Source organism: Acanthaster planci, linkage group LG12 (assembly GCF_054643075.1).
Source record: "Acanthaster planci isolate LZ-2023a linkage group LG12, COTS_SCS, whole genome shotgun sequence".
In the NCBI taxonomy this organism is placed as follows: domain Eukaryota; kingdom Metazoa; phylum Echinodermata; class Asteroidea; order Valvatida; family Acanthasteridae; genus Acanthaster; species Acanthaster planci.
In genome coordinates this window covers 12,093,763-12,116,616 of record NC_141788.1, presented here as the reverse complement: position 1 = coordinate 12,116,616, position 22,854 = coordinate 12,093,763, and the positions used below count along the sequence as shown (strand labels likewise).

The 22,854-nt window shown below is 41.0% G+C and overlaps 1 protein-coding gene and 1 pseudogene across 4 annotated transcripts in view; one reads left to right on the top strand and one right to left on the bottom strand.

Annotated features, from left to right (window-relative positions):
* LOC110985312 (lysine-specific demethylase 4A-like) overlaps positions 1 to 22,854 on the top strand; it is a 178,095-nt gene that overhangs the window by 64,239 nt on the left and 91,002 nt on the right. For all 3 annotated transcript variants that reach the window (XM_087143837.1, XM_022246251.2, XM_022246250.2), the window contains exons 4-5: positions 3,833 to 4,011; positions 4,433 to 4,562. In XM_087143837.1, coding sequence (XP_086999963.1) covers positions 3,833 to 4,011; positions 4,433 to 4,562 — 309 coding nt within the window. The remainder of the gene's footprint in view (positions 1 to 3,832; positions 4,012 to 4,432; positions 4,563 to 22,854) is intronic.
* On the bottom strand, positions 6,211 to 7,361 carry LOC147797157 (uncharacterized; annotated as a pseudogene). The gene is made up of 2 exons (XR_015427314.1): positions 6,805 to 7,361; positions 6,211 to 6,455 (listed from the first exon to the last, which is right to left on the bottom strand). The product of XR_015427314.1 is annotated as an uncharacterized LOC147797157 (transcript).

The following is a 22,854-nucleotide window of genomic DNA, read 5'->3' as shown; positions in this document are numbered from 1 at the left end:
AAAGACAGCATCTCTAAGATACCTGAGGGGGACCTCAAATACTTAAAAATATACATTGTGTCTAACAGTACAATGGAGCTGTCAATAACTCCTTAGAAGATTTATTTTCCTGCAGAGCTTGGGTGGATTTATTTTAAGTTTTTTTATCATCGGGATTTTCTGAGTCACTTGAAAATAATAATTTAGTCCCAAGGTAGTTTTTGGTGTATCGGCGTCCAAATCAGTTAAAATCATGATACTAGGTATTAAAACAGCCGAATATGTTCGTTCAATGTTTAGACAAATCAAATCTTGGGAAGGGTACTTAAGGGTTAAGGTTAGACTGGCCAGCTCTAAGACTGAGTTATCGAGATTCATGAAGTGTCGACTTTCGCAGCATCTTTTGAAAATAAGAATTAGCAAAATTGCATCAATTGAACTTTGTGAAACTTTCATCAGTTAGTTCCGTTTAAATGTCATGGAAAACGGATTTAATTTTTTTTTAAAAGGATAAACATTTAAACACCCGACCCTTGCTGTCACGGGAAAGGTTACATCCAGACATACATGTATCCACAACAGCTAGCAGTTGGAGGCGATAATTTGGATGACTAATGTAAGTGGTCGGTTGTTCTCCTAATGTCAGTTCCTTTTTTAACCCGAAAATGCAGCTGTGCATCTCATATTGATGGGAGAAATCATGGAATGTAATGGTCGGTGATGGTTCTTTAGTACAATACATTGGTCATGCACTTAAAAAGTAAATTAAGAAAGTAGTTATCGAAGACCGGTTTTTATGAGATTAATTCATTGGCCATCCGTTATTGTTCAGACCAAGACAAAAATAAAATTAGCAAGGGAATAAAATCAGGAGAGCATTCCAAATAAAGTCTTTGAGGAGCTTTCATCTAACCGACCATCATGTATTACAATTGTTCCAGCAGATGTGGTTGTGTGTCTTCTGATTGACAGCCTGCCTCCGCATTTCTTTATCAAAACTGTGGGCTATGTGTGGCTTCTGGTCAAAACTATTAATTCTTCCCTCTGTAGCATTTTCTAGCATGTTGTTTTTAATTTTTCCCCCACCACTGCGGCATTTTTATTCGGACCACCCAACCTGCCAAAAAAAACATGTATATTAATTTTTTACTCATCAGCATTTCTTTTCCTGGCACCCAACCCGCCAAATATATTAATACTTCTGTCCTTGGCATTTCTCTGTCCAAACCTGGACCACAAGGTTTTTATTTTTTCTACACTACGACTCTTGTTTTATTCGGAGGACCAAACCTGCCAATACTATATCAATTCTCCTCCCCCCTCAGCATTTTTTTCCATCCAAACATAGATGTGGTTTTTAATTTTTCCCGGCACTGCAGCATTTTTTATTTGGAGCACCCAACCTGCCAAAAATATTAATTTTTCCCTCCTCGGCATTTTTTTCTATCCACACCTAGACCACATGTGGTTTTTATTTTTTTCCCTGGCACCACTGCATTTTTTATTCTGAGCATCCATCCCAACCCATGAAAATAAATTAATTCTTTCCTCTTAGGCATTTATTTCCTGTCCAAACCAAGACCACGTGTGGTTTTTATTTTTTTCCTGTACCTTTGCACACTTTTTCCTTATTCCGAGCACCCAACCCATGAAAATATGTTACAGAGATGCCACTTTTCCGATTTTAATTGGAAATCTGACTTTTTGGTATTTTTTCTCCCCAAGTCCAATTTGTTTACATTTCCCATTCAATGTTTTTAATATTGACAGAATTAAAGAAGAAAGACTGGAAGCAAATCTATGATGTGCATGTATCCTGCTCCACGAAACTGAATACACATACTTAATCTTGAGTGCAGTCGTCAGTATAGAGTGCTTACTACAGTCATATTGTGGCGCGAAATACGAAGGACAGTGATGAGTGCAGTGGTGTCGTTAGTGACTGGAAATATGTTGAAATAGTGGGATCAGGTCAACTCGGACCCAAACCAACTCGGACCCATTACAACTCGGATCCACGCCAACTCGGACCCACTGAGTCTTATGGTTGCACTACACCAAATACGTGTCCATAGACCGAAATAGCGCCGACTCTTGAACCTCAAGACGAGGTTGGCCTTCATTTTTTTCACTGGAAATTCAAGATTATTTTTTTTCGTTAAAAATTCAAGATTATGGCAAGATCGATCACTTTTCGTTTCAATTTTATGAACTTTTTTATTTGCCTTTTCCCGAAGATACCTCCCTAATAGTAGTAAAACTATGCACTCAGCTCTGAATGTAGCCAACCGCCTCTATCCAAAATAGGCCTGCAATGTGGGGCTTTTTGTGAAAGAAATACTCTGAACTGGAAACTATCAATCCCAAATTAGGGATTTATATAAATAATTCTATGATCCCTGGTGATTATGGCACGTCTTATTGTTAAAGAAAAAAAGTGGGATCACAAAATGTTAATAATGAGCTCGCGAGCAGACATACAACGCTTCAAAACCGTCTCCAAGTTTAAGACAATAGGAAATATTCCTCATTTTTTTTTATAATGATTTGATTTGTGTTGTTCGAACATTTGCATTATTTGGACAGTGTTTGTCCAAACAAAATAAGATGCTCAGATGAATTGTCCGACCAACATATCAATATTAGCTCTTAAAATATCAACACAATATTTGGGATTATGGTGTCCGATTTATGATTAGTTTTGTGTTAGAATTACACCCAAGACATTAATCAGGGCTGATCGCACATCACCGGCCCATGTCACCTAGCACCATGTACAGACATGAAATCGCCCTGTCACAGTGGTGAAAACGTGTGCGAAACTTTATGCATTAAACATAGCTGCTCTGGTTCCCGCTGCACCACACCCATGGAAAAGAATGCGTCATGCAAATGTAGCAATCAGTACCAGTCTGTACTGTACGTGTACTGAATGTACTGTACATAACCACTCTTAATCAGCCGTACACGTCAGGCCGAAAAGACATCGATTGCTATGTTGCAAGAAGTTTTCTGCAAGTTAATTCACAGAACGTGGTCTCTTATTTATGTATGTATTTTCTGTGTTCATAAGAAATTTACATATAAAACTGACACCGTGCGAAGTGCTGTGGATATGTTGATTTTCAGATTTTTTTGGCATAGGCTAATGGCATCTCTGATGTTAATTTTTTCCTCAGCATTTTTCTATCCAAACCTTGACCATGAGGGTTTTTTTTTTCTTGCACGACTGCACATTTTTTATTCCGAGCATCCAACCCCTCAAAATATTAATTCTAGCCTACTCAGCAGTTTTCTATTCAAAAGGGACATTTTAAGCAAGAAGGTATAGAATGTGGGAAGTCGGTACATCAAAGGGTCAGCATGAGTATTTGTAAGAGGGAGAAATAAAATCTTATTATGACCAAATACATGTACCATGAACAGTTATTTAGCCAACAGACTCAAGAACAGCGTGTATAACATGTTCTTCTCGTACGCATTTTTGTTGTGATGCTGCCATTCTCACATGCACAGGAATGGCCAATTAACATCTCCCTGAATCACTCATGCAAGAGAACGGGCAGGAATGCGTTCCGAAGTGCCTTTTGGAACGGGGGTGAATGGGAGGGCATGCAGAACGAAAGGGAATGCGTGCGAACGTGTGCAAACGGTGTTTGTATTTTTACGGATGTGACTCTTTAATGGTTTCATTTCAACACAAACCCACACTAACTGGGTTTTGATACTATGAGTGTAGTGCTAAGAATATTTCTCCCCAGAAAAATCTGGACTGCTTTCTAAAAAAGTGCTGTAATATCCAGTATAAAAAATTTAGCAAAATACTATTTGTATCTTCTACGCATGTACGTAGGTATGCTACACCTCCACACTTTGACTATGATGATCTGGAGAGGAAATATTGGAAGAACATTACCTACAACCCACCCATCTATGCTGCTGACATCTCTGGTTCATTGTATAGTAAAGGCTGTAACATCTGGAACATCAACAAGCTGAACACATTGCTGGATGTTATTGAGGAAGAACAAGGTACACATTGATTTCTACAAAAATATTTTCCTTGTTGGCTTTGTCATCTTGTTTTGTCAAAACTTAGGAGACTGCATTAGAAAAAAAATCATGACTTAGAGCCATGCAAGAAGTGCGGGTTTTACAACCACAGAAATTCTTATCACTAGCAAGTGGAATTCACGTATGTATGTACATGTATATGCTTCCCTTTTGCAAAAGAGTTGTTCTGTAATCAAACGTATGCCTTACTGCTGCCTTAAAAGTTCCAAAGAATGCAGTCACCATATCAAATATGCAGACAGATTTTGTGTTTGTATCCCTATTTGATTTCATCTCTGAATCAAATTTACTCTATTTACAGATCGATGGTTGAGTGAAAATGTAATTGTTTCTTACAAATGTTCATCTGAAATTGATTTATTTAAATTTTACCTTCAAGGTGTGAAAATTGAAGGAGTTAACACCGCGTATCTGTATTTTGGTATGTGGAAGACAACATTTGCCTGGCATACAGAAGACATGGATCTGTATAGTATTAACTATCTGCATTTTGGAGCTCCGAAGTCATGGTAAGTCTACCTCCAGCTTATTGTAGTATAATCTTAAAAATCATTCACCCGTACTTTTTTTAGTTTGACTAGGTAAAAACCTGCATTAACCAAAATAAAATGAAACGGTCAAAAAATATTTGGCAAGCTGCAAAGCAAATGTGAACCTACATGTATGTTATACTGATTTTTGTACTGATTTCAATTTCATTTATCTTTTTGGGGGGGTTCGTCTTTCGTGAGTTATTGACGAGCTTTAAAGCAAATGCGAGCCTATGTGATACCAGCTTCTGTCTTTTCTGTCTGTCCGTCGGGGTGTCCGTCCATCCTCAAATGTTAAAGTTTTTCCTTACAGGGCCATACATGTAGGTGTTACAATGTGCCATTGAGTGCTTGTTTGCTTCCTCTTGGATTTCTATCAGTATGTAAATAGTGTCATATGGCATTAATGCTTTGAAGTGCAGTTTATGAATTAATGAAAAAAAATGTAAAAGTTGCATTTTAACGTTTTGAGTTGTATTTTGTAGTTACCCTGCAGTGTACATGTACGTGTATACATATATGTACCCACATGTATACATGTACATATACTGAGCACTCCTGTAATGTATAAACAGTGTTTAGACACAAACATACATACGTGTACACTGTGTGTGGGAAAAATGTAAGGGATGGGAGGGACTTCAAGTGACAGATTAGGATATTTGTCTGGGGAGGGGTACCTGTAGCAGGAGGATCATGGGGACAAGCAGAGCTGCCAAGTGGTACGGATTTTCCGTAATTGGTACGGAAATTGATCGTGATTATGGGAGTACGGACTGCCGCCCAAAAATTACGGAAACCATCTGGCTGTCATGAATAATGTCTCGGCGCACAAACCACGTAAAACGGTTCGGTGTTGATACTCGACTCGGCCCGCGCTCAGACTGCGTGCGATGTCCCATGCTCGTGTGCGGCAGTGAAACGTGTGAAGATCGACTCCCCAGCGATCCAGACATTTTGTATATGCCACACGGTAACATGTACATATACATAGGACTACCTGTGGCGCGCTGGTGCCCGACGACACACACACACTCACTCAAGTGTGTATTTGCCTGCAACTGGGGACTCCCTATTGTTCCTCTTTTGTTTGTACTTTAACTTCTTTAGAAGACCACCCATATGTTTTGTACACAGTCGTCAATCGGGAACCTTCTCTCAATCGGGGACCTTGTTGTTATTGTTCAGGGTCCCCAATGGAATGCAGAAACAAACTCACACACGTATACATGCAGGCACTGCAGATGGAGGGCATACTTTCCAAACTATCAGACGGAGGACTTCTCGTCCATGTGAGTGCAGCCTATAACAGCGAGGACAACACAAGTTTTTGGTTGTTTTGGCCGTTAAAAATAGGGTGCGTTATTGGCCTACTACTATAGGGTTCATCATCAATATGGTATAATGGCTCGAGAGAATGGCTGGTGTGGCGTATCATAGCTTAACTTGGCTACAACCTCATTGTGTTACGACAAAAGTCTTTGATGTTTCTCCAAGTACGGGTCTGCAGTGCCACAGTACAAGCTGCTTCGATGTCCAGCTTGCCTTGAACTTTCCTCAACTGGAAGAATTTGCGCAGGCCTTCTTGGATGTCTGTCTTCTCCGCTGTAGTCCAGGTCCCTTCTTCGTGATGCAGCAGCAACACCAAGAAGCTGTCCTATTAATGTAGAGGCAAGAAAAGGACATTAGAAATGTAGGTGACAGCCTGTCCATGTGACAGACAGACTGCCTGACAGAGTAATAGACAGCCCGACAGAGTAACTAACAGACCGACCGACCAAATCTTACCGTTTTCGACGGATTCATCTTAGGAGTCTTCACTGCTGTCACTGCTGTCCCCACTGTCGCTGCTGTCCTCTTCACTGGTGAAGCCTTCTGAGAGTAAACCCCGAATTGAGATCAATCAGTTAAAGCACACATACATGCACGGGTGTCTGGCAGTCTCTGCTTGGCGTTGAGATGGGGGGGGGGGAAAATGGCCGGCCAAAATGGAACATTATTTTGGGAGTTCCATTTATGGGGGTGATTTTTGGTCCCCGTCTTTCTTTGTACTGGTCTTTTCTTCCGGGGGGGGGGGGAATAGGAAGAGAGGTATTCTTTCTGGCCGAGTATGATGCCCTACAAAGTGGGAGTCTGGGTTGGGTTGGGTTGGCTTGGTTCGAAGTCAAGCGTTGGGTAGACAGAACATGGGAAACATGGTTTGAGTACAAGGTGCCCTTACCTCCAGTTACATGCAGATCGTCCAAGGATTTGCCCTGCTGGGAAGGCAGGTTGCCCCTCTCCAAACTCAGGAAAAGTCTGGACAGTTTGGTGACCCACTATACAGTATCTGGCAACTGGTAGTATTCGCGATGTACCAGCAGATCGTGGCCCATGAACTTGGCTAGAGTTTCAAGCTGATGTTCCTTTAATGCAAGAATTTGCAATGCAGTTGCTACATGTTTACGAAGTTTGGTGGAATGGATGCTGGATGCATTGTCAAGGCCAGCCTTATCTGTATATGCCCTTAAACAGTCACTCCCTCGTATGTGGCCTCTCTCGCCATAACAACACCGTGCAAACAAGAAGTTGTTGTCTTGGGCTACTCCAGCTTCATGTCTCTTGGCGAAAAGGGCATTCAACCATGCTACTGCCTCATTGCTTAGAAGCACGGGAACAGTTCTGCCTCTCTTGCTGACTATTTCAACAGCTCTTCCACAGCTGGCATTCTAAATCACTCAACAGGCATTCCCCCTCCAGTTTGGCGGTGCTGTGCTGGTGGAAATCTTCAAGTTTCATCTTTGAACCCTCCCCCTGCCTTCTTTGGTTGAACATGATGAGGTGGCACAGACTGACCTCATTTAATTTCTGCCAAACTGGCCTGATTTGTCTGCCTCGAGAACCCTGCAGGAGTTGAAGTTCCCGGTTGCCAGGTTCATGAAGGAACGACGGCAGGTGGACTACATCGGCATTTGTCGGGAGAATTGTGACTTTGTTGCATTTTCCTTGGTACAGCGTTATGTGTGCGTGTGTGGACACAAGGTCTCGCCAGTTCAATTCACACAACTGCAGAAACTCTTTTTCATGCTCTGCTTTGTGTTTTTGGCCGGACTCTAAGACACTTCCTTTTAAGACGAGTGCACACTTCTTGACGGAATAACCAATCTTCAGCGCTAGTGACGGAGCATCGTACAACTGTTTGTCTTCCCTGAAGCCGGCAATATCGTGGACGGCCTTCACAATGTCAAAAAGGTGGTACGGATGGACAAAGGATTCAAGTGATGCATTTGGCTAATTCAACAATCAACATGTCATTCTTGACTACCAAAGCCACATCATCTCTCTTCATTGGACTAAGAACCTGGTGTAACTGGAACGACACGCCAACAGGAGGAGGTTTCAACAAATCACTCTTGTGAGCGACCCGTCTACCCACACGAGCCTTCTTACCGGTGCTGTCAGTCTGTGGAGTGGGTGCTGGCTTCGAAGGGCACACGTGTCGCCACAAATCGGTAGGCATATAATAGCCGTAACAATATACGCATGGTCCATATGCATGGGGAGATACCTTGCGATTTGGCCTGTACCCGACAACGAGCACACCACAACCTTCACGAAGAACCTGACAATTGTGCCTGTGATCACCTATGTTGCAAATTTTCAACAGAAGTTTCTTAACACACTAGCGTTGGGCTCACCGGCGTTCTCGACGACTTCTCTTTCTTCCTTGTGACATGACTGGAGATGACAGGGGAGCTTGGCCTGGGGTACATCGCAGTAAAAGCAGAAGTGTTTCTTGTCCCTTTTCCTGCAGCCAACCTCATTACTGGTTTGCATTACGGTCACACCACAGTTCTCCTGGACGTCAGATGTGTCATCACTTGGAGCAACAGATGTAGTAGGCCTACTACTGGAACCGGTGGACGAATCAGCCATACTGTCCAAACGTCTCCACTTACGGTGAACAGGCCAGCTGACAAGAAAACAAATTGAACATTATTTTCATTAAACCGCTTGTCTTCTTTTAATTTGGTATGGACTGGTGGTGGTGGGGGGGGAACAGGTATCCGGGCTCCACAGAGCCACATCCACCCAAAACCCCCACCCCCAACAAAAATTTTAAACACAATCAGGCCTAGAACCACCACATACGGACAACAGAAAAGTCTTCACTTGTGGCTGGAAAAATGTGTTGAAGGAACCTGTTCAACTGGATGGCCCATGTATTTAATGATGTAGTAAACCATACCAAGATAGGGTCTGGTTATGCTCAACATTCTACTTCAAATTAAATCGCTTTTACTCGCCATATTTTCCACTAAAAGACACCTACATCTCAGAACGGCTACAGAAGTCCACAGGCGTGATGGCAAGGTGACGCTATGATGCTTTTGGACAGTTTGGAGGCTTTCATATTTGTTGGGGTTATGCGTCCCCTGCACTTGGCGACGTTTATTGTGCTCACCAATGCGAATCGGACAGGGTAGCAAGAGAGCTAGGGAGGGCACTATTCCATCCAGGGATGCGCCGAAACTGTCCATTTCGAGTGGGTGTTTTTAAACACCCGGCGTGTTAAATGCGTACACCGAGGACGGCTTCCAAATGCCTTGAAATTCATAAATGCTGACTGCGGCCTCAAATTTCACCTTATTGCGAACTGAGCACGTCCTCAATTTACAATCCGACCTTGATTCGCGGCTGTGTTAATACATAGAAGAGCTCCGCCTGCACCTTTCACAAGTACACCCATACACACTCAAAATGCTGTTTTTACGTGAGACAACTGGACATGGGAAACATCAACCGATAGCACAACTCGAATGCACGGACAACTCGGCATCGCAAGGCGTAGTGTAGTATTGTGTGTGTACATTGGTGTGGGTCTGAGTTGGTATGGGTCCGAGCTATTTTTGGTCCAAATTGGTGTGATAGCCATTTCCGCAACAATCATGGATTGCATGCATGCATGTGATGTGTCATGCATGACAACACCACGCCACCGTACTCGCTCAGATATTTCTACAATTGCACGGACTTTGTCGTTCTTTCTTGGAAAGGAATGGCTTCTAAGGCTAAACGTATAAAAAAGCTGCAGACGTTTAGAGAATAATACGACAAGAAATGGCAATGTATCATGGCATCTTCAAAAGGTGAAAATTTTGCGCGATGTACGCTGTGCTCCACCAATTTCTCGATCGGACACAGGGGATCAAATGACGTCAAAGTACATGTCAAGTCAGTGAAAAATCAGGCAGGTGAGGATGATAGGGAAGGAAATCAGGACACAGTAACATTTTTCCACCCTAAAGACAATGGTACCATTCCAGCTGAGGTGTTGATGGTGCAGTTTCTTACCGAGCATGTACCAGTATGCACATGTTATAATACATGTAAGAATTTGGATTACCTGTTTTGCGAACATTGATTTCTATGATTATGGCATGTTCTTGATAAAATGGACCAAAATGCAACTTCGGATGTCATTTTTCAAAACTTCTAAAAGAGTGACTTTGATCATGTGAAATACAAATTAGCACCTTCAGATGTATAAAAATGATTATACAGGCCTTCATTTTAATAAATACGAGGAGAGCTAAAAATCGCTCTCCTTAATTCACTTTGTTGATGTAAGGAGAGCGATTAAAAATTGCTCTCCTTAAATCAACAAAGTGAATTAAGGGGAGCGATTTGCTCTCGCTAACAAAAACCAAGTAAATGTAAACTTATTCAATAAAATTAACACAATTTAACTTCTTTTACTGAGTTCAGTGAGTTAACTTTAATCAGTAATGGGTCAAGCAGCAGGGGCTCTAGCCTTTAATCAAGACGCACACAGCGAAATGGATTGTAGACATGGACTTACATAATATACTAGCCCGACTAGTACATTAATATACTACGATAATATATTTACTTACGATCGTAATGTACTTACAATAATATACTAGGACATCTTCATTACATTGTGACTAACATCCAGGTTATAAAATTTTGTCCCGGCCATAGTGAAAATTCGCAGATCGCATTTTTCCCACTTTTTTTTTTACCTGACAGAGCTTGCTGAAATTTCGTCTAAATGTTCCTTATGCCAAAAATCAGTCAATGCAGTGGTTATGAATTGGTAAACATGTCCAAGGTTAACGTATTTGCAGAAAATTTTTTCGAAAATCCGCCTCCGATGTCACTCCCGTTTGAACTCGCTCTGTGCGGGAACTCGCTCGATCACAGCATCTACTGCATTGTTTGCGGGCGTGCATGTGGGTCCATCAAGGAGTCTTTCATCGTACACTGGTTTGGTGGACGTGGGTGCATAACTTGACTAGTCTCCTCGCTTGCCCGACAATCCATTTTGCCGCAGCTACAGGGGCTCTGAATTTACTGCATATGTGCATCCTTTCTTTTTGGTATTTTAAAACGTATTGCACGTCCACTGCAGATTGTATTCATCATCCCTTCCTGCACTCACAATACTACTTCGACCAGTGCATTTTCATATAGAACACCGGGCACATTACCCACTAGAGACTTTTTTCTTTCCTGAGGTATACTTTCTGTTCTCGATAAGCGAACATTGTTCTCACGCTCAAACCACACGAACAACCTACTGGATCACACACCATCTTCAGCCACTACAGGGTTTTTCACAAACTGACTTCTGCTGTTCACAAACGGCCGAGAATGTCGTGCCTGAACTCTACCCGTTCTGGGAGAGAGGTCGGCCAGGCATGGCCACGTGCGTCCATGGAATTCCATAGGCTCGCCCACACGCACTAGGCCCACCGACATGCGCTATCACATTTGTGTGTTGCGATGCGGCATTCATCAAGCACGTGCGCACAACTCAAAGACTTCGATCACCAGCCCTTGTGTTTTAATACATTCAATCTTTGGACGCGTTTGCTACTGTTGACCCAATGAGATTCAAGGGGCTTGTGATAAATCAAGATTTGCTGGTTTGAAAAAAACCACGCACTTCTTAAATTTTTAAGGAGCTCTGTTTTTTGCTCTCCTTGGAAAACATTAAGGAGCGCGATCGCGCTCCTTTAAAATAAAGCCCTGATTATATGGTGATAATTAGGCATAATATGTACTTATGATGGACATTTGGTTGGCTACTGGTGCAAATCAAATCGAGTTGAATTCATTTAAAGTTTTACGTCAAAGTGTTTACACCAGAGGACATGATTGCAAAACTTCTCTCAACAAGAAGGAGAAGTATATTTTTCCACTGATGCATTTTAAGCACCTAAGAAATAACTTTTAAAAGATATAAGCCACAAAAAAAGAGTACAAAATTGACGGAAAATGATAAGAAAAGTTTGGCTCTCTTCATTCTCTTACCGTTTATAATCACTCTCACTATACCAACATATTTGCCAGTTCTTGTATCTTTCGACCACCAAAAATTATCTTTAAGTTTGGCTGCATCAAAAATTTATAATGAGTACAATATGTTCGTTGCAAACTTTATATTTGACAGAATTTTGATGATGTTCAAGGATTTTGACAGAAACTGCATGACGTTCGAGAATGCCGAAAATGCTGTCACATGTATTGCTCGAAAATTCCATGTGTGATTTTCATTTTCTCAGTTATTTGGAGATAACTTCGCTGAAAATAAAATTAAAATTAACAACTCTGAGCATTAGATTTTCATCACGAATCGTATTTTATGTCTCGAACGTAATTTTTTTGCGAATGTTATTCAGAATGACAGATTTTCTTTTGAGAGAAATTGTTCCAAAGGGAAAAATCGCAGAGCGTCGTCATTCCGTGGAGGGGCTCATGAATATTGAATAAAAAAGAGGGGGCACTATCTGGGTTGATGTCAAAGGTCAAACAGGCCATGATGCAGCAAAATGTTTCTCTAGCGTCACCTCGAGAGATTGATGGAAGCGGCAAAATTGCCACGATCAGTATTTTGGACTGCAGTTTTCGGGAACATACTTGAAGAAAATGTGATCGGTCCAGTTGTAAAAGGAAGATGGTTTGGCGGTGCTTTTTTGCACCTTTTTTTAAAGCTTATGTTGTATATCGATAAATGGATTTTACTCACTTTTTTTGCAGTCGATTTACTGCCAACTCCGGGATCCGATTAATTGTGACAGGTACTTTTTAATTTTGTGAGTATGGTTTTAATATGTGTAAATATTATCACCTTTCACCACATATAAATCTGTGTAAAATAACCTCAGGGATTATCGCTCCTCAGTAAATTCTATTTGCTCGGATTTTAACAGGGAGTTCATGTCCCTCAAAATTGCTAACATTCAAGACTTTAATTAACTCCAATCAAGTTGAAAGGTTGACAGGGTCATCACTGTTCCAGATATCAGCAATGACTTCCCTCATTACATCAAACATTGGAAATTAATTCACTGCTGTTCACTTCAGGAAAAAAGAACCCCCAATGTTGAACATTATCTAATGGTCCATATTTAGAGGAACCTGCCTTATGCTGCAGTTGCCCTGTGGAAGTACACACATAATCAAAGGGTGTCCATTTGATTTATAATTTGGCATGCAAAGCAAATATAATTCAAAACTGTTCTTCATTTAAATATATTACTTTCCAGATACTGAAAACTCCCATACTACATGTACAATGTAAACGTGCTGTGTCGTACATTGCGTATCAAATAAAATAGTATTTTCGTAGCAAATTGGCTCTGCGAAAGAAATTACTGATTTCCTCTGAAAATTACTGATTTTTAGAGTTGAGATTACTCAAATGCTACGAAAGAACTTGGCAGTTCTGGACAAGGTACATGTACATGTGTGTAGAAAGTAGATAAAATGCTGGATAAGATTGATGTAAATGGTTGTGTTGGATAAGTGGGATGATGCTACAGCCAGAGTAAGAAGTGATGGGAATGATGGGCAAGGGTGGAGTAGGAGATTAATGGGATGGTGGGGAGGGAGCAGAGTAAGAGATTGATGGGAGGGTGGGGGGGGGAGACGGAGTAGGAGATGGATTGGATAATGGGGAGGAGGTGAAGTAGGAGATGAATAGGATAATGGGGAGGGGACAGAGTTGGAAATGGATATTGTGATGGGTTGGGGGCAGTGTAAGAGATGGATATGATGGTGGGCAGAAAGATTCGAACATAGACACCGGAGCCAGAGCAGGCGACCCTATCTGGAGGGGGGGGATAAAAAAAACACGTTCTTCCCCAGGCTTCATGGGTTTCTATACAACCAACCCCTACCTTGTTGAACTATGCTCCCACTTATTGATATCCGCCCTTTACAGCAACCCGATGTTAAACTGATGGCCTCTTGCGCCCTCACGTTCAAAGCGATGCAAATAGTTTACTACCACTTTGTCCGGGCTCCAGGGTCTTTAGTCTGAGTTATGGGCAGAAAGATTCTTTGCTCCAACTTGTAGATGGGTCATTCCACCAGCTTGGGGTACACAGGGATTGGGTGTATTTTTGTGTATTTTTGAAAAAAAAGTGTATTTTGTTTTGAAAATCTACTTGTTTCTCATTGGTAAAAATGTAGTTACAGATTTCCCACATTGTTAAAAAAAATGCAGTACGTGATTAGTATACATGTACCAAATGCCAAACAAAATTTTGATTAAAAGTGTCACATTTAATGATACAGGGTTCCAGTTTTTCTGATTTCCTGAAAAAATAATGGAAGTTATTAAACAAAGCTCCCTCTATAAAGTTAAACACGCAATAAGATGAAAGCTCTTATGAGAAAGTATCATGAAAGAAGGAATCGGTATGGATGAAAACGAAAAGTTTTTCTTTGTGCCTGTTAGTCGGGCAATTGGATGTGATTGTACTTATTCATGCAATGCAGTAGGCCAACTTGTACCCAAACACACAAGTATCCAGGTCTATGTACGTATGTGTGCACCATGCTCAAAATCCGGACATCACAGTTTTGACCGCTGCCAAACTCAGAGTGGAAATTTGAATCCGCATGAAAAACAAAAGTGCATTTCAGACAAATGACTCTTGATCTTGAAAAAACTTAAATGATAGATACTAAAAAAAAATCAGTCATCCAGACAGTGGTATCACCGATGATCTGAGGGGAATTTGACAAAAGTGTGAAAATTGGGCACTAAGTAAGGTGAAAATGACGAAAATGGGTCCCAGTGAAAAACAAGGTGAATTAAAAAAAGGGTTTCCTTCCTAGAAGTAATAACCTTTTTTGCACATAAAAGTTACTAGTCTTTCATGTGGCATCAAAGTTATTTGGAGGTAAACTCGGCAAAATTGTGAAAATTAGACACAAAGTTACATGTACATGTAGGTTAAAAAAACGATAATTTTTCATAATTATACTTTATTGAAAAATCTACATTTTCCACTTTCTTTGATTTTTTTCCCGGCGATCTTTTTCACCAGAAGCTATTAAATATCACCATATGATAGACTCTTGGCAATTTATTCACACATGAGGTCTTCAAGGGAAATGGCAGTACAATCCCCCACATGGGTCACCACTGATATACATGTACGTTGTCTGCTAGAATACTTTTTCAGGCAGACAACCATTATGTACTATTAGGCATGCGTAAATACACAAACTAAATGCATGCACAGTCTATGGGGACTGAACATACGTGTACCAGGTAGCCAGGTGACTTGCGTGCTTTCATCATACAGACCAGCTGTACACTTGGCACAAAAGCAGCTTCTGTTCTGTGATATGATGAATGGCTCCACTCCACAAAACACGTTTGCTCCTGGTTCCGGAACTGGCCTCAGATCTCCAAAGCAGTTGTCTTGTCTGTCTCTTCTTAAGTCTTTACGTACACAAAAGTTCTCTTTATGTGGACGTGTTCAGCTTCATCCTTTGGCAGAGTCAAGATAACTACTTTCTGTGCTTTGACAACAGCAGACTTCTTTATAACACAGATTTCTCCATCACATGGTCCCTTGCCATGATGACTACCAAAAAGGTTTTGAACTTGCAAGATGATTATTGGTCAGGAACACAATGTTGTACAGCATTCTGGTCATGCTTTCGGTCATCACATGTACAGGAAGGACTTGTGTGTGACTAGATCACATGATTTTTCTGGGCACCTACATGTATAGTAGGCCACAATAGGATGGATGGTTGCCTGGTTGTATGTCTAGTGGGCACTGTGCTTTTCCTTGGAAATGACAGTTGTAGTTTTCATGCACATTACGACCCATTTATCAGGAACATTTTGCAGAAGGTGATCGAACTGCTAGGCCTGCCACTTAGCATTTAGAAGATGCTCAGAAAATGGAACCAGCATCAATGTCAACTCATCTACAAGATCTGCAAGAGTACCTGTCTTCTGTTTCAGTGCCATTGTTTTGCCTGTCTCGTTTTCCATTTCCCAAGACTTCCACCCAACTTGCGACTGTGAGGTTACTTGATCATCAAGGGGAGGCACAAGGTGTACTTGATCTTATTTTAAACCTACATTGCTTACAGACTCTCAAAAAACACTCCTCCCAAGGAAAGAGGCCCTCCTTAGGGCAGAGTGTCAGGTCTGAAGCTGCTTATATATTGGGAATGGTTGCTGCCTCTTTTCCAGCCTTAAAAGTGCTTGTTTTCAGGTTTTCCAACCAAACTTCACGTTGATTCAGTATTCGCAAAGACATTGGAGAAGTTTTGCTTGTGACATTGACTTGATGTTCTTTGGTCATAGTTTATGAAATGTGATGGATGAGACTTGTACATCTGGGTTTTCTTCTCTGAACAGTGGAAAGGCATATGCTGTTGAGCACTCCATTACTTTGACTGGATTCCCTTGCTTGGTCTCCTCAATTAGAAATGACAGTTATTTTCTGCTTTTTCTCATTACTAAGTGCATGGCTTCTTTCTTTCCTGAAGTTTGCTTACAAATGAGCTGGTTTGGTTTATTAAATTCCAGCTGAGGCCAAACCCTGCGTGAGCTGTATTTTTCTCTATCTTGTTCCCAATCGATGTTGCAAAATGCAAGCGTCTTGAGTTCAAGATCATTTTGTGAGGATTACCTTTTCTGAGAGGGCTTTCTTCTTCCTTGTTGAGTACTTAATGACTGATGATACAACCTCTGCAAACTATTGGGGGCACTCAGGCAGAACTCGCCAGCATCTTAAGACAGCTTGTCTTTTTGCTCCGTGGCAGAAGATGGGGCTGCAGTGGATATGGAGGCACATGCACTCCCTGCCTTTTAGCTTTGTTTGCAGTGTATTGTTTTCTGCATTTTTCATTTATTTATCGCTCATTTTGGGCACTCATTTTTTATCTGTTTCTGCTTAGCTGAACGCCATTTTTCTCTCAGTGCTTGCCTTTCTGAACGGGTGATTTTTTTCAGTGGGTTTATTAGATTTTTCTTTGCTTAGGGACAAGACCAAATACATTCTTCCCATTCCCATGCGTGAGAACGGGATGGAATGCCCTATTGTTCTTTAATCCCACCGTTCTTTTGCATGCCGAACAGGCCTCATGCTTCACGCTTGTCTGGTGTGCAGCAATATAATAGTGCCATTGCATGTCCACTTACCTTGGCCAGCCAGCTGCGAGTGTACAGAACACGGCATCCAATCAAAACTTGTTCTGTTTGACAACTTGATGACCCCATTTGCCTTATATGGAACATGAGGTTGTGGCTACCTGCGGCTGGCATGCCAATTATTGAACTGAATATGCATTAAGCTCAGTTGAATGTAGAGAGAATTTAGCAGTGTCATGTACCAGGGAATGCGGTATATTGCATGTTGCTGCTGATCTTTTATGAATTCTTACTACAAACTTTACATATTCATCGCACTTGGCCACTCCGCGCTCCGCACACCACCATATACGAAAAAAATGCATAATGAAAATGCCTCATGTTTTTCAAAATATTCCAGACGCAAATGCAAAACCTCATTCTCATGGCCTTATGAACGTGCTCTGCTCGCCTTACATACATGCACTTTTCCTGGCGTAAATGTACATGCAAAAGTCAAATCCCCTAAAAAAGACTTGGACTCGTACAGTACTTGCATTTTATTCTTCAAGGCATATATCGTTTATTCCTGTTCGATACTGGTAATTTATTCATCGTACATGTATTCTTTTATTGTGAACTGGGTATCAAATCTCCAGTATTACATCAAAGATTTAATGAAGCAGATGAACCGGACAAGAAATTCAGTTGATTAGATAGTCGAAAAAATGACGGAAACTTTGAAGGGAAAACTCCAAACATGGCCTTGTATGTTGGATGGAATGTGTTTCTAAAATATCGGACCAACTTTATTTTAATGCCTTGCGTCTCATGCTCAAAACAAAACTAAGCTTTTATATATACAGATACTGGACTAATCGCAAAAATGGCAGAGCATTAAGAATAACTATAATGTGCACTTGTGCTTCGACTATCGTCTTCATGGTCTACGCCTATCTTGGGAGTACATCACGGAATATACTGAAAGGTGAGTTTCGGTATTACAATCATAACAGCTAATAGTCTGTAAAGGATGAGACACTACAAACTATGAGCTGGACAGGCCTGACATACGAGTGTACATGTACATGTTGAAGGTTGTAAATACACTTGGATGTTTAAAATACATGTTTCTGACGTAGCTACTTTAGTCTACCCTGACAAATGCTATCTTGTTTAGACTGAGTAAGCGGAGCAGTAAGCCGGGCATCTGCCTAGTCCCTTTTGATGGAATATGGGAAAGTGGTCACATGCTGGTACACGGCTGGAGTTTAGGCTCTTGGCCATGTCATGAAATGTCCTGGATGGTTTGGGGGAGGGAACCTATGAACACATTCACGCATTTCTTGAGACTCTCTGTGGGGAGGGTTGGCCACGCAGTGAGTGCATATAGCGTTGCTGCACTTTGTATATATGCACATCCCTATTCTTCTGTCGATGTGCTTCATCGTGAATAAGTAGTGCTCGTGGCTTCTGGCATCTTCCAACAACTTCTTGGTAGACCCCAATACGGCCCTATGAGTCTTGAGGTAGTCATCATGACTGTATGGTTGCTCTGCAGACCCACTGTCATGCACGACTGTCCTGATTGCTTTACCGGCAAAAGTGATCCCTGCCCAGTACATGTCCTTGGCGCATGGTGCTGTTGAAAACACAGTGTTCCCTTTCTTCCCTTTCATCTTTTGAGAGATGCCTTTGGGCACAGGGGGGGCTAGTCTCACCATCTACGCATGCAGGCAGACTGACGGACGTTAACGCTTTGGTGCACGGTGACCAGACTCGTTCAGTTGGGTTGAGTGCCAAATGTCCAGGGCAATATGATGTTACCACCAAAGCATCAAGCCCAGCAATTCGTAACAGGCTGGCGTAGTAGACTTCATTGACAGTGTGATTTACATTGAAGTCAGCCCCAACATCAGTGATCATCACCATCAATGATCTACCAGCTGATACATCTGCGGCCAAGTTGAGAGAGGGCTCAGAAGAACAACGGTCGCCTGGTCATTTTTTGGAAGTCTAAAAGAAAAAGGAAACAAACTAAAGTAGACAAGAATTAGGAAAAGTTTACAAGGTTTTTTTTTTAAATTGATTTTAATGTTTGCCATGCTTGCTGGGTCATAGCCACAACTCTAATTAAACTTAAGAGAAAAGTCTCGGTGCGGTGCATCTGCGTCGTGAATTGCTGCGTCAATCAAGGTAGCTGCTACCCAGCCCCTACAATTTGGGATACCAGACCCGATGATACCGACTTCTCTTGTTTAAGATTTTATGGGCATTGACGTATCGGCTTATTAGCCTTTGGCTTCAGTGTTTCCAGGCGGCATAGCCTTTGTCTCCTCAAATGGCTGGAACCAGCAAATACTTAAATGGGCCGTGTCCGAAACGAGCTTCCAGAGCTACGGCTAGGCCTATTGTCTACGTCTCTAGACGGAGGGCAGTGCTTTATCGGCTCCCAAGACTTTAATTTGGTAGTGGAGAAAGACATGTTTGATGGAGTGTTCCGGCAGTCTACCGATGTCAAAGAGTTTGTGGTGAAGTTGACGGGGAAGCTTTTCTTGCAAGAAGAACTTACAAAGTCAAATTTCCACGGCAGCGACGTCTTCAATGGAAAAGCATGGGTACGAAAGAGGCGCTGAGGAAAACGCATGCGTTTCGTGCAATTTGGGCACAGGCTCATCTTGACTTTCCTGGGCAGCTCAACAATGAAACTGTAAAAAAACAAATTAAGGACAGCATCAACGCAAAATGCTGAAAAGCTGCAGCTCTCACTAAGTAGAAAAGCAATAATGTACGGTGCTTTGAAGTTTTGAGTTTGCGAGCACGTTTTCGTTTCGTCATTGAATTTTTCTAACAAAAGAACGTAATTGGTGGGTTTTGTTGTGTTCAACTAGGTTTTAACTTGCATTTTGTTGTATTAAAACATTGTTCAAGTGAAAATCAAAAGTATCTTTTAAGGCTTGTCGGGATTTGACAAACATAACCGTAACATTCTACTTCAAGGTCTACTTATATGTAATGTTTGAAAGTACGTGTACATGTACATGTATAGCACTGCATAGGAACTGTAATATATTGACATCATTTTAGTATAACTAAATTCATTGAGGAAAAAAGAAATAAAGAGAACCAAACAATAACAGAGCGTCTTCATTTTACTCCCATTTGTTGATATCTCTTCCTTGCAGATTGGTTTCTTTATGCTTTATACTCCTTCAAAGATGGTGTTTAGAGAAAGAGATTTTTGGTTGCTAATGCTGCGACATGGAAGAGGCAGCAGAGGTTTTGTACAACTCTGCAGTAAACTTATGTCAAAAATGCAAAGAAATAATTTACCTTCAACTTTTTTGCGTAAAAAGCTGAGCTCTACATCGAAAGCAAAAACGTGGTAACGCAAATGCATGTTTCAAAGACAGTGAATGGCGAAGAACTCAACACAAATGATTCATTCCCTTTTAAACGTCATCATTGTACCAAAACATTAGAGAAAAAGATACTGTAAAAAATTCAGCGTAGCCCAGTTTATATCTTAAAAGTGACCAGTGAAGTATTTTTACACCTAATAAAATAATGAAATACATGTAGGCCTGCGTAACCGAGTCTGTGGGCACGTAGGTGTTTGTAGAAAAGATATATCATACGTCTACAGCAATTACTGGTTTGTAAACTTGAGAAGTTTGGCAGATTACATCAAGAGTTGATAGCAAGCACCATTCATTCTGTTACTGTCTTCGAGCATACCTTTGTTGCTGCCGCTGTTTTGAACGCGTTCTTCATGCCTAATTAACATAACAAACGCACAGCACAGTGGGGTGTTCCTGCCTCGCTGGAGGGCCGAAATGTGCCCCCGTCACTTTTATTGCCCCCGTCCACGAACGGCAGAGAACATGTACTCGCGCGTGGGAACGGGAAGAATTTGTTTGGTCTTGTCCCTTAGCCCTGCAGCTTTTCTCCTCTGCCTGTACGCCTGCATGCGTAACCTACTCATCTCTGGGTCATGCACTTTGCCTTCATCACTTCTGTTTAGCCGCCATAATCGTGATCGTGCTTGCTTACTTCTGCAATAAGCAGGCGTATCCTTCTTTAGATTTCTGTCGCTGCCTGTACGCTCTTTGATAGTATGCTTGAGTTTTCCTTCTTAAGGGTACATGTACCTCCTCTAATTCAACATTACCTCATTTCATCCATGGCCTCGGCTCCATTACCTACAAAAACAAATGAAGGGAGACAAAATGTTCTTTCCTGATTACAGTTTACACGTGTTTTTCATTGTTGTTAATCAACACAGTTGAAGAAAAGTTTTCTTACTGTAATCAAACAGAAATTCATCATTAAATATTTTAGTCACTTGATGAAAACACAAGTAATATGAAAACTAAATAACTGTTCCTAAAAGAAAGAGGACCATACTGGCTACGGATGTCAGTATTGTTCCTAGAGTGGTACATGTACGTGTAGGCCTACATCATCCAACTGGAAGTGGTATTCCAAAAAGTGAATTTTAGATGTGAAAATATTGGAGCATTTACTAGGAAAACACTTTGAAATATTCAGACAAGTCCCATAGGACATGTGCACAGGATCCCGCACTGTCTGTGTATAATGGTACTCTTTCCTTACTAGTCTAAATTTAAAATTAGTGTCAATAGTTACAACCGTTAGTTGCGAGATAAAATTACTCCCAAAATATGCAAATCTTGGGCATGACTCTTTAAAAGTTATTGGGAACATAAACAGACACTGTGTAGAAACAATTAGGTTCTTATTCGACCATAAAAGATATACATTTTAACGCACGCAGTGGTAAAGACCCAAAAATCATTTGACAAATACTCGCGTGATGGTGTATTGCCGTTACGACGAAAGTTGACATCAAATTTTGCTGGCGATCGTTCACAGCTTACAATCTAACACAGTGAATGAAACTAAATAGCTTACTAATCCATTGTTGGATCTTCACATCAGCAAAAATTCCCTGAATTAGCCACAAATTGTACTAAAAGTTTCAGAGTTACATATGAGAATTAACGTATGCAACATTGGACATGGTACAATCCAGCACTTATGGCCACCGATACGTATTGTAGAATCAGCATTAAGCAAGTTTCACGAGATCATTGAGGAGAAACATTGCAGTAATTTCATTAAATATGTTTTACCTTTCTATATCGACAGTTGTTGTGGCGCGATGGCCAATGTAATTTGAACAGTTTTGATCTAAGTTTAAGCATTGTTAACGGACAACGAAGAGATCGTGACCTGTATCCTCATTCTACAATTTGCAATCTGACTTAATTGTGGGTCATTAACACAGTAACACTGGTTGCCGTTTTTGTGTGCACGTTGCACCAGAAACCATTTCCACAAACTCGGTGGAGCTTCTTGTCTTATTACGTAACAAAACGGACCCGGAACAAGGACTCATAAATGATTGTGATTTTTTCCCTAATTTAATATAATATGAAATCCTCAGTGCTACGAAATGTTTTCTTGAAATAAGTTTATGAAAAGTGTTAATTTTGTTTTTTATTTCGTTTCCAGTAATGGTCCATCACACAAACGTACATATGTGTAAGGGCACAATACTGGCCAACAAAAATGGGACACGTAGGTAAAAATTCAATCTAGTGAAAGGTGTTTAATTTACTTTTAAAGTATGAGAATGGACCACCCTCTATCAGAAAATAGCAATGGGAAGATAATCGGCCCAAGAAATTTTCTTCCGTGCAGTGCTTTCTGTAGAGGGGGGCCTCATAAGTTAACATTGGTTACGGTGTCCACTTTGCAGTCAACCATGCAATAATAAAAGTCAAAGAAAAACAATGTGGAGTTGTATTGTTGTGGTTAAGCTTTTCCTCCTTTCTGAAAGTCATCTTT